Source organism: Xenopus tropicalis, chromosome 7 (assembly GCF_000004195.4).
Source record: "Xenopus tropicalis strain Nigerian chromosome 7, UCB_Xtro_10.0, whole genome shotgun sequence".
NCBI classification, from domain to species: domain Eukaryota; kingdom Metazoa; phylum Chordata; class Amphibia; order Anura; family Pipidae; genus Xenopus; species Xenopus tropicalis.
This window is the reverse complement of record NC_030683.2, coordinates 58,684,550-58,697,124: the sequence shown is the minus strand read 5'-3', so window position 1 is coordinate 58,697,124 and position 12,575 is coordinate 58,684,550. Positions and strand designations below refer to the sequence as shown.

The 12,575-nt window shown below is 41.2% G+C and overlaps 1 protein-coding gene across 5 annotated transcripts in view; it reads left to right on the top strand.

The window, feature by feature from the left end:
* Positions 1 to 7,053, top strand: part of LOC101733356 (zinc finger protein 692) — a 100,258-nt gene extending 93,205 nt beyond the window's left edge. For all 5 annotated transcript variants that reach the window (XM_031905484.1, XM_031905483.1, XM_031905482.1 and 2 more), the window contains one exon: positions 6,419 to 7,053. In XM_031905484.1, coding sequence (XP_031761344.1) covers positions 6,419 to 6,836 — 418 coding nt within the window. In that variant the 3' untranslated portion in view covers positions 6,837 to 7,053. The remainder of the gene's footprint in view (positions 1 to 6,418) is intronic.
* Positions 7,054 to 12,575: the final 5,522 nt, after the last annotated feature.

Here is a 12,575-nt window from a genome sequence, read left to right as displayed (position 1 = left end):
TGGACCTAACTTAACTATGTGACAGTGTCTGCTCCTGATGTCATCATTGTGATCAGCCCCTTTACTGGCCTCCATTCTAGTGTCACAGACACTTATCCCCGGACTTAGCATCTCAAGGTTTTGTGATTCTGTATAGTTATCCAAAGGAACTGTGTCTTTATTCCTTGTTACCGCCTGGAGGAACTGCAGATTTAACTGTGGGTTACCCTAGGGGATTTTCTGTGTCTTGGGAAATTGATCTAATGAAGACCATGCCTTTGTTCCCTGTGGACTGTACAAATGGAACTTGCCTTGGACGCTGCTTAAGAAGGACTGGAACTTGGTGGCCTGCCACCAGGGGGAGTCCTATATTACTAGCCTGAGGAGTGTTACTGGGACTTGTAGGTCTAACTTACAGAGAGGTCTAACTGTAGGTTACTGTAGGTCTAACTTACTGGGACTTGTAGGTCTAATAGACTTGTAGTTCTATTGTCCTGTCCCTGAGTTTTCCTGCTTTAACTACTGTAATAAACCTCTGTGTAAACCCTGGTTGCAAGTGTGGTATTTCCCTGATTGTGCTAGTTGCTCATGTCGCACTTTGTGTGACAATTTCTGGTGACAGCCAGTTACATAGGGTTGAAAAAAGACCCGAGTCCATCAAGTTCAACCCATCCAAGTAAACCCAGCACGCACAACCTATACTTACCAATCTATACACTCACATACATAAACTATATATACAACCACTAATACTAACTGTAGATATTAGTATCACAATAGCCTTGGATATTCTGCTTGTTCAAAAACTTATCCAGGCCCCTCTTAAAGGTATTAACAGAATCTTCCATTACCACATCTCTAGGAAGGGCATTCCACAACCTCACTGCCCTCACCGTGAAAAACCACCTACGCTGCTTTAAATGGAAGCTCTGTTCCTCTAATCTAAAGGGGTGACCTCTGGTGCATTGATCGCTTTTATGGGAAAAAAGAACATCCCCTATCTGCCTATAATCCCCTCTAATGTACTTGTACAGAGTAATCATGTCCCCTCGCAAGCGCCTCTTTTCCAGAGAAAACAACCCCAACCTCGACAGTCTAACCTCATAACTTAAATCTTCCATCCCCTTTACCAGTTTAGTGGCACGTTTCTGCACTCTTTACAGCTCATTAATATTCTTCTTAAGGACTGGAGCCCAAAACTGCACCACATACTCAAGGTGAGGCCTTACCAGGGACCTATAAAGAGGCAAAATTATGTTTTCATCCCTTGAGTCAATGCCTTTTTTTATTCAAAACAGCACTTTATTTGATTTAGTAGCCACAGAGTGACAATTTAGTGTCATCAGCAAAAATAGATACAGTACTCTCTATGCCCACCTCCAGGTCATTAAAGGAGAAGGAAAGGCAAAGTCACTTGGGGGTGCCAAAATGTTAGGCACCCCCAAGTGACTTGAATCGCCTACTTTTTACCCCGGGCTGGTGCCCCTGTTCAGAGAGAACAGCAAAATGCATAACTTTGCACAGTTTGCTGCCCAGTTTTTCAATTTTGTCAAATCGCTCTGCCCCTCTGTCCCTCCTAAAAAGTGTATAACCATTTAAATTCACAGGCCAGTCGCATTTTTCATCCCACCAGGTCTTAGTGATACCAATTAGATCATAATTTTCAACACATGGAATAGCCTGCAGCTCCCCTTAATTACCCGACAAGCTTTGCGCATTAGCCAGCATGCAGTCGAGATTATTACTTCTCCCTCTGATGTTTACATTAGCTAACGGAGAGTTAGAGCTAAGATGAAAATTAGTTTCCCTTGTAACAATGGAAGCTTCTTGTCTGATAAACTATATGCCCCCCTCACTCCTTCCCCACAACCCTTTGCTAGTTCCACTGCCCCATCTACACTAGCTTTCCCATAAAGCTCACCCCCCCCCCTTGTCTAGTTTAAACACTCCTGCAGCCTCTTAACCATTCTCTCCCCTAGCACAGCAGACCCCCTTCCATTGAGATGCAATCCACCACGGCACACCAAGCACACCAAGACTTTAGCCATGCATTTAGCTCCCTAAGCTCCCACTGTCTCCCTAAACTTGCACGTGGCACCGGCAAAATTTCCGAAAAAACGACATTGGAGGACCTTTGCTTAATCTTAGAGCCTAGATCCCTGAACTCATTCTTTAAAGGAACAGTAACATCAAAAAATTAAAGTGTTTTAAAGTAATTAAAATATAATGTGCTGTCGCTCTGCAAAAAACTGGTGTTTTTGCTACAGAAAAGCTACTATATAAATAAGCTGCTGTGTTGCCATGGGGGCAGCCATTCAAGCTGGAAAAAAGGAGAAAAGGCCCAGGTTACATAGCAGATAACTAGTAGATAAGCCCCATATAATGGGGGTTTATCTGTTATCTGCTAAGTAACCTGTGCCTTTTCTCCTTTGAATGGCTGCCCCCATGGCTACACAGCAGCTTACTTATATAAACTATAGTAGTCTTTATGAGGCAAACACACCAGTTGTAGCAATGCAGGGCAACAGTACATTATATTGTAATTACTTTTATACACTTTCATTTTTTGGTGTTACTGTTCCTTTAAGGTCCTCCACCTACCGTTCATTTTGTCGTTAGTACCGATATGTACCAAGACAGCCAGGTCATGCCCAGCCCCTCCCAATAATTTGTCAACCCGATCAACCACATGCCGAACCCTGGCCCCAGGCAGGCTGTGCACTGTGTCAGACCTTCAATGTTGCTGCCACTCATTCTCCCAGTTACAGAAACAGTTAAACAGAAATAGGTGAAAAGACTTGAAATAAATGTAAACTTAGTACCTTGTTTTAAACTCCCTTAATTTGTAACTCCTGTGTTTATAACTCCACTTACAGTGCACTCACTTAAAGAGCACCAACTACCAGAGCAAGCTCAACTGGAGTGCTAGTAGGTCTATTTATACAGTCTGTCCAGGTGAACTAGTCAAACCCCACCCACCTCAAACTGAGGGTAATTACAAAGGAATGCAACTTCTGGCAAACCTGCTGTAAGCCTTATAGTTCACCTTTGTAAATTATAGTTCAACTTTGTAAATTATCACCAAAAACAGCAAATACTTTTGAAAATATTAATTCCAACAGTTAAAAAAAACAAAGATTTTGAATAAAGTTAATAAAAAATACTTATCCCTTTTTTGTTGAAGTGAAAAGCAAGTTGATTCCACCAGCCACCTGCATGTTAGTAAGCAAGCTCACTAGAGTGCCAGTAGGTCTGTTTATACAGTCTGTCCAGGTGAACTAATCAAACCCCACCCACCTCAAACTGAGGGTAATTACACAGGAATGTAACTTCTGGCAAACCTGCTGTAAGCCTTATAGTTCACCAACAGTTAAAAAAACACAAAGATTTTGAATAAAGTTAATAAAAAAATGTTTTTTTTGAAGTGAAAAGCAAGTTGATTCCACCAGCCACCAGCCTGTTAGGGCTCTGGCACACGGGGGAGATTAGTCGCCCGCGAACAGGGAGTTAAATCGCGGGCGACTAATCTCCCCCGTGTGCCAGAGCCCTTAGTAAGCCATGCAGATAACTGATACTAGCACATCAGGGAACTACTTGAACCATATAGTTAATGAGCTTGCTGAGCTCTTGCTTCCCGCACTGTAATGGCTCTGCCACCTGTGGGGTATTGACACAGTGGGGAAGCAGAGACATGAACTGATGGAGCTACTCACTCCCCATACTTGGCCCACCCAGGGAGACCCATAAGAAAAGAGAGCTATAACTTGCACCAAGATGCAGCTGGGGGAGGTGAGGATAGCACCCTCACTGTGTTCCACAAGCACCTAGCTGCTATTTGCCCAGGCCTAACCCCACCAGAACAACTAGAGGTATGGCGCCTAACTCTGAAGGCAAATCAGCCTGGGACCTTGAGCTCTGGGCCCACTGCAGGGCCACCCATTGCTCAGCAGCGATTTGATGAGTCTTAGCAGAGCATAGACAGCTTCCTCCACTCCTCGCGCAGCCACACTCCTGGCCTGTTTCCATCGTGGATATCTGGCCCATTTGTTTTTAGCATGCCCTTTGAATGTCTGCCCTGCCCAGCCAGGGCCCACAGGGAGGATCCCTGCATCCCGACCAATCGCTGCTGTCTCTTCACCGGGACCCCATATTTGCCAGCAGGTTATCCAGAAAGTACCACAGCTTACCACAGACCCAGTGGTTGCCACTCCCAGCCCAAGACAGGTAGTAACAGAGGAATATGTTGTCCTTTAGATGGGCTGGGGCAACAATGGACAAGCCAAGAAAACATGTATTTCCTGTCATGATCAGTGAGAGGCAGGTGAAGGAATTACTGGGTTCAAGATCATTTACTATCCTTGTGGAGCCCCATGTTGTCCCTGCAGATTCCTGGCAAAGCTGCCTGCATTATTTTGACTAGGGGGCACAAACAAGATATTCCAGTAGCAATAGTCACTCTGGACCTAGGAGATGGGCCATTTAAACACCAAGTCGGTATATTGCGACAATTGCCTGCGGAGATCCTCTTGGGCATCGATGTGGGCCATATTCGATGCAGAATCTCCCAAGATATGAATTGAACCAGGCCTGACTGCTTCACAAGCTGTAGCCCTGCATTAAATTGATGCCTCCACAGTGGTTGATGCCCTTATCCAGATTTTTTGCCGGTTGAGCTTCCCTATGTCTATGAAGATTTTCATTCATCCAGGTCATGGTATATCTAGTATAAATAAATCTAAAGCAACTGAACTTGTTTGGTAATCATTGAAGACGTTTCACTACTCATCCCTAGTGTAATCTTGTCAGACCAAGGGCCCCAGTTTACATCCCAATTACTACAATGCCTGTGGCAACGTTGTGGGGTACGGGCGATCTAATCATCCCCATACCACCCACAGACAAATAGTCTTTGTGAGAGATTTAAATTGGGCACTAAAGTTCATGTTACGGACCTGTATGGAATCTGGCGAGAAGGACAGGGAGCGTTATTTGCCCCATTTTCCGTTTGCCTATCAAGAAGTTTCCCAAGAATCCACAGGATTGTCTCCCTTTGAACTGTTGTATGGTTGGAGGGTCTGAAACCCCTTAGATTTACTATTTGAATATTGGGAGGGGGGCCCACAATCCCAAGAGGTCCCCATCCCATCATCCCCTATGTCTTAAAGTTCCATCAGCATCTGGAATAAATGTCCAGCCTGGCACATGACCACCTCTCAGCAGCTCAGCAAAAGCAGAAAGTGTGGTATGACCGCAAAGCCAGGGAACGCAGGTTTGTGGGAGGGGACATGGTGCTTCTCCTAGTTCCCACTCTGCATGACAAGCTCCAGGCTGCATGGGAATGTCACCTATGTGGTGACTTATAAGCTTCATGATACAACCTATGGGGTAACTTCCCCTGGTGACCCTTCCACTATAAAACTGTCCACAAAATATGATGAATCCTTATAACGTAATGGAGGACATCGTTAATGCCGTATGCAGTGCCCCAATTTAAGGTACTGATGACCCTCCACTCCCCAACCTTATTGAGGAGGCCACTCCAGCCAGGGGAATAGACACCTCACCTTATCTCAACAAAACCATCTTTGTTGCATACCTATTCCCCTAATGTTTTCTGCCAACCCAGGTTGATCCCACTGGGCCTAACATATAGTAGACACAGGCACTCAGTTACTTGTATGTAGCCCTGCTCACTGAGTGGCCAAAGCAGTTCTGCCAGAGATTAAAAGTCAGATAGATGAGATTTTGGCACTTGGGGTTATTACTCCAGCTTTCTTTTAAGGCAGCGTAAGTGGTTTTAAACAGTGAGGGCAGTGAGATTGTGGAATGCCCTTTAAAGTGAAGTTGTCCGTAAGAGGGGCTTGGATGATTTCTTGAACAATCATAATATCCAAGGCTACTGTGATACTAAAATCTACAGTTAGTATTGATGTTGGTTTATATACTGTAATTTATGTATGGGAGTGTATAGATAGGTCAGAATAGGTTTGCGTGTGCTGGGTTTACTTGGAAGTGGTGAACTTGGTGGACTTCAATCTTTTTTTGTATTTTATCTGTTATCCAGGTTGCTCCAAAATATTACGAGTCTATATAGTCTATAAATACTTTGTTTATTTTGTATTTGGTTTGCTTTTTATCTATAATATCTCAATAATAAGAAAACTGGAGAATTGTCTTAGGTGCAAAAAAAAAATTAACAAAATATATATGGTTTTAAGCCTGAGAAAAAAACCAATACTAGCAAAAAAGACAAGGCTGAAATTAAAAAAAAAAAAGTTGTCAAGGTGCAATAAGCCTCAGCAATATAAAGCTATTTGTTTGCAAAACATACAGGGTAGAATGAATTGAAACACAGGACTGCTTTACCATTAGTACTAGACTTATAATGGCTTAGTACAATGTTCTGTTTTTCTCATATTTCTCCTCTTCCCCTGTTTAGATGTGAATTTTGTGGGTTTACCTGTAGGCAGAAGGCATCGCTTAACTGGCACATGAAGAAACATGATGTTGACACTTTCTACCAATTCCCCTGTGATATTTGTGGTCAGCGCTTTGAGAAACGTGATAACCTTGCTGCTCACAGAAGCCGCAAGCATCCTGCTTCACTTGAATCTGCACCAGTAGAAACTACCCTAATTCATTCTTCTGATAAAGTGAATAAACAAGGCTGTAAAATTGCCCCAGGGCGCTTTTCAACCAATGTTATACAGACGACAACAGACAACACTCAAAATGTCAAAGAGTCAATGTCCAGTCAATTTCTAGAACGGACACATAATACAAAAGACATGCTCCAAGAAAATGTTCAGGTTTCAGACCATGTGCAATCTGAGATATCTTTAGTGATTATTTTGTAATTTAGCCTTTGTGTTGCTTTGTAAAGTGTGTTGTTTAAATGGGAACTAGGGAAATTACATACAGCAGATAGGGAGGTTATATACAAAAATCTTGCAAGGTTATAGGTGTCATATGACTTTAAGGATCCATGTTTGAACTATTACAGGTATCAGACCCCTTATCCGGAAACCCATTACCCAGGAAGTTCCGAATTACAGAAAGACCATCTCCCATAGACTCCATTATAAGCAAATAATTCAAATTTTTCAACATGATTTCCTTTTTCTCTGTAATAATAAAACAGTCCCTTGTACTTGATCCCAACTAAGATATTATTAATCTTTATTGGAGCCAAAACAATCCTATTGGGTTTAATTACTGTTTAAATATTTTGTTTTGTAGATTTAAGGTAGGAGATCCGAATTACGGAAAGACCCCTTATCCGGAAAACCCCAAGGCCCGGACATTCTGGATAACGGGTCCCATACCTGTACTAAACTAAATAGCAAACAGAAGATGTCACTTCAGCCCATCAGTTTTGAAACAAATATAATCAGCTCATCATCATAAATCTTAAGTTTTAGTACGTTTGTTATAATGTTGCCAATCAAGCCTTTAAAACTGGACATGTATAAATTTACTCATGTTGCTAGACAGATTAGGAAATGATATATATATACAGCATGGTTGCACAAAAGGCGCTAGTGTGTTTGAATGGATCAATATTAATTAGCAATACAGCATATATATTTTTAAGTTTAAGGGCTCTGGTACACGGGGAGATTAGTCGCCCGCGAGCAGGGAGTTTTGCCGCGGGCGACTAATCTCCTCGTGTACCAGAGCCCTAAAGGAGAAGGAAAGAATAATAAAGCTCAAGCTGCAGGCATATCTTCAGTTCTCTCAATAGTGCCCTTAAGTCTCCCCATATTTCTCCCGTTCAGATGATCAGAAGCCAAACAGGAAGAAAAAACGCTGAGCTGTGTAAAGAAAGTTCCCATGCCTCGCTCCTGCACCAAGAGCATGACCGGTGTTCATGCTCAGTGTGTAAGACTATGCGGAAGCTTCCTGTTGATTGACTCAGATCCACATTCCTAAGGGGGGGGAGTGAGTTGTTGGCATTCTTAAGGGAGAGCGGAGCAGGAGAGAGCTGCGTGTCTCTGGACAGGAAAACAGACACAAGAAATCTTTTGACAGAGAACTGCAGATTTTCTGTGAGTGATTATGGCTGTATTTACATAGACCTTTCTGATAAAGCTTACTTACTTACATACTCCTTTAAACAAATCATTTTGTACTGGGCCAAACCAATGCATTTTGTGGGGCAACATTATTTGTATGCATTCTCAGTGATGATGATTTAGTGTCCTTATAAGCACTTAAATTCAGTCACATAAACTAATTTTTTTTATAATGTACAGAACAGATTATAACTTTAAATGCAAACTATTAAAAGTTTATTGCATAGGTGCATTCCAATTACCACCTATACACTAATTGGTGTGAAACTAACCGCTAATTAGTCATGAAGCGTGTAAAATATTAACAGGTGTCAAGTTTTTAGAAAAACTTTTGGGAACTCTGGCATTATGAAACACCACATATTACATTGGTGTTACTTAATATAGATAAATATCATTATGAAAATCTGGCTTCAGCAGTCTGCATGATGATTAGTAAATGACTCTGCAGCAGTTTTTCTTTTAAGTAGAAAAGATGCAAGCTGAAGAATAACGTGCTTGATTAGTAAACACTTTAACATTTATTATTTATCTTGGTTAAAGAGGTAGTTCATCTTTAAATAATAGGAATACTGTCACAGGAAAACATATTTTCTTCAAAATGCATCAGTTAATAGTGCTGGTTTAGCAAAATTCGGCACTAAAACCCCTTAGAGCAGATCTTTTTTTATATTTCATTTTGAAATTTTGATGTAGCATAGACATTTTGTTAGTTTCCCAAGTCCCCTCAGCCTTGTGACTTGTGCTATGATAAACATTAATCTCTCTTTACTGCTGCACTGCAATTTTGAGTGATATCATCCTCTCCCTTCCCCTTAGCAGCTTATCAGCCAAACAATAGGCAGGTAATAAGATAGCAGCTCTCTGACACCTATGCAGATGGATTCAGTTTCGAAAACTGAAGCTCCATTGGCTAATAGCACTGCTGGTACTGTCCTAAATTTTAGTGAGTGGGTAAACAAGAAAAACTGGAGAAAAAGCCTCCCAGTTATTTAGGATGGCTTCAGGCATTTTTCTGACAGCTAAAATACACTGTGGAAAAACTGTTGCATATGCCATTAGCCTTAAATGGTGTGTACAGTAGAGGATATATGCACACAGAATGAACTTGTAATATTGGTACATTGACATATGAACAATAACTACTCATAACTTCTATCTACTGTATCTGCACCCAGAACAACTGGATTAGCCTGGGTGCAGTGGTTCTGGGTGTAGATCGGCCCTGTGTAGCATTAGCCTAGCAGAAAGCCTTAAACCGATTAGTTAAAGGTTTGAATTGAAAGGTAAGGATTAAAAGGTAACAGATTGTAGCCTCACAGATCAATAATTTTGGTTGCCCCCCCCCCTTCTAAAGCTGAAAAGAAATAGAAGGCTATCTCTCTGATCAACATTGATCTAAAAATCTATGCAAAATTGTTTGCTAACAATTGTTTATTCCGGAAGTAATCCATTCAGACTAATCCGGATTTGTCCCCCTTAGAGAAGGTAAAGACAACACCTCAAGAATTATCTCCCTAATCTATCATGCCTAAAAGAGAAAAATACCTAGCATGCTCCTAACCACAGTCGCTGTGAAGGCCTTTGACAGGTTGTCATTGGTCTTTCTCAAACATACTCTGCTGGGCTTTGGAAAAAACAACAGAGAAAATCTTAGCATTATATACCAACCCCACAGCTAGAATTAGAATAAATGGCACCCTATCCCCAGTAATAGCATTCCTACTTTTATTTATCACCAGACCACACATCACTCTCCCTACTATAATGGGTTTATTGAAAAAATTTGGAGAAGTTTCAAACTTCAAAATTAATGCTAGCAAGTCGAAGCATTAAACATAAACCTACCCGACAAGGAACAAAAGCAGATAGAAGGCAACTTGCCCTTCCAATGGGCTTAATCCTCAATCAAACATCTAGTGGTAAACATAGTAAAGGATCTTCCTTCTCTGTACAATCACAATTTTATCCCTCTCCAAACAGAAATTGAAACCACATTAAAGAAATGGGACAATAATAGTAAACTATCCTGGGTTGGCTGTATCCAAGTGATCAAAATGATAATCACACCCAAAATCTTATACCTCCTCCAACTATTACCAATCAAAATCCCAAAATCCTTTTTTTGCAAAATTAATAATCACCAGGTTTATTTGGAACAATAGAAAATCCAGACATAAGTACAGTAAGCTAATCCTAAAAGACCGAGGAGGGCTAGCTGTACCCAACATTTATCTCTACTATGTCTCAGTCCACCTACAACGCATACTTTTATGGAATATAGGCAAAGACGGTAGAAAAGTATGGCTAGGTCTAGAACAACAACTATGCAAAGTCCCCCTCTATAATTTACTATGGGTATCCCCCTCTAACATCCCCCAGGAGCTATACCATTACCCACTGATTGGAGCCACTCTAAAGACCTAGCTGGAAGTCAGAGATGAATGGGAAATATCTCCATATCCATCACCAGCTACCCCACTCATAGATAATCTTGACTTCCCCCCTAGTTTGGAGAAAAGAACCTTTGACCACTGGGCTCTGACCAATAACAGACCAACGGTCCTGGCAGACTTACTAACAGACAGGGGAATCCTACCTCTAAGCGAAATACAAAACTCAAAACAAACTCTCCCAATAGATATATGGTGCTATAGATAATTACACCACTATTGTAACTCCAGCGATTTACCAAAGATATCCAGAGAACCCACATGGTGGGAATTATTGATGTCCAAACCAGACAAAATAAAAAAAACCCTATCAACATTCTATAAAGAGTTAACATAAAACTCTCTCAGCCAGGACAAATTGCTGGAATACAAATGGGAAACAACCCTAGATGTAAACCTCAATATAAAAACATGGCACCAAATATATAGATCTATGCACAAAAGTTCTGTAGCTTCAAAAACTCAAGAAGCTAAATACAAGCTGATCTCACAATGGTATTATACTCCCACTAGACTAAATAAAATGTTTAAAAATGTATCCAAAACATGCTGGCGATGCAATAATCATAACGGCACGTATAAGCACATCTGGTTTGACTGTCAGGGAATTGAAACTTTTTGGGTAAAGATAATGGAGATGATGGAAAAAATAACTCCCTTTCACCAAAATGTGAATATCCCTGCTCTAATTGTATTATACTATGATTCCACTACCAAACAAGTGGTAACAAACCAGGTGCTTTTCTTTATGATTCAAGCTGCAAAGTCCTTAATATCCAGGAAGTGGCTTCAAAAGACACCCCCCTATGTCACAGAATTTTACTCCAAAATGGAGGAAATTAAAAAATTTGAAGAAATAAAAGCTATGAGGCAAGGTACATTTTCCTCGCTTAACAAAATATGGTCCCCCTGGAACAATCACCTAACAATAGGCACTTGAGAGCCTACAATCACCATCACAACCTAAATTCCCCATAATATTTACTGAAACCACCCACCCTTCTAGTATATGGGACAACCATCACTTTCCCCTTGTTTAGCCTCAAGGTTCTCCCCTTATATCATAAGACATATGTTAAACCTTTAACAATGCATATAATGTTTTGTTTTTATATGATCTTTTCTTCTTTATTCCAATACTTACCAATATTGATAATGGTGCAGGCGGCCTAGTGCTGGTAGGGGCTGTTTTTATAAGAAAAACTATTGTTGCCCCCAACCGGAATGCAGATTTGTCCGTACATCTGGTGGAGGAAACAATATAGGGGTGATACGTGCACTTTAACAGAAGGTTTGGCTGAATAGGAGAAAAATATGTCTGTTATGTCACTGCCTATAGCAACCAGGCAGTAGTTTAACCCTTTAAGTGTCAATATAATTAAAAACCTTGTTCTATAAACCATAAATAACCAGTAAAACAGTCTGGTGCACAATCCGTATACTCCTTTGCTCAGGAGCTCCAAATCAGCTTGTGAATCTTACATTTTATTGACATCTCCACACACAACATTTCGAGGGATGCTTTCCCTTTTCTCAAGAGTCTTTAGTCATTTATTTGATCTAAGGCCTATTATAATAGCCCTAGTAGACATGATGATCCTGGTAGTCTTCACCCGAAAGGGCAGAGTCTGAGGTCCCTGTGACTTAGGTAGTATAGAGAAAAGGATGTTATTACTGTATGTCCACATTTACCCTACACCTATAAAACATGTGTTAGGTGAATCTCCTTGCAGTTGGGTGCTGGAATCCTATCAGGCTACCCTTTACCTTTCACTGCAGTCTCTGTGGTTAGCAAGACTTAAAGGAGAAGGAAAGCAAAAAAATGATATACATATTTTTGGTTAGGGCATCAGCCCCTGTCTTGAATCGCTACATTACCCAATTAGCCTCTGCTTCTGGATCGGCGCACCGTGCCTGAGAAGATTCTGCCGTGTTAAGTCTTTGGCGCCGACATTTTAAAATGCGTGACATCACTTCCCCCTTCGGCCGCTTCTACTGCGCATGCGCCGCTTGGTGAACCCTGTGACGTAGGCCCACTGACTGGCGCGCTGATCTGTCAAGGAGCCGA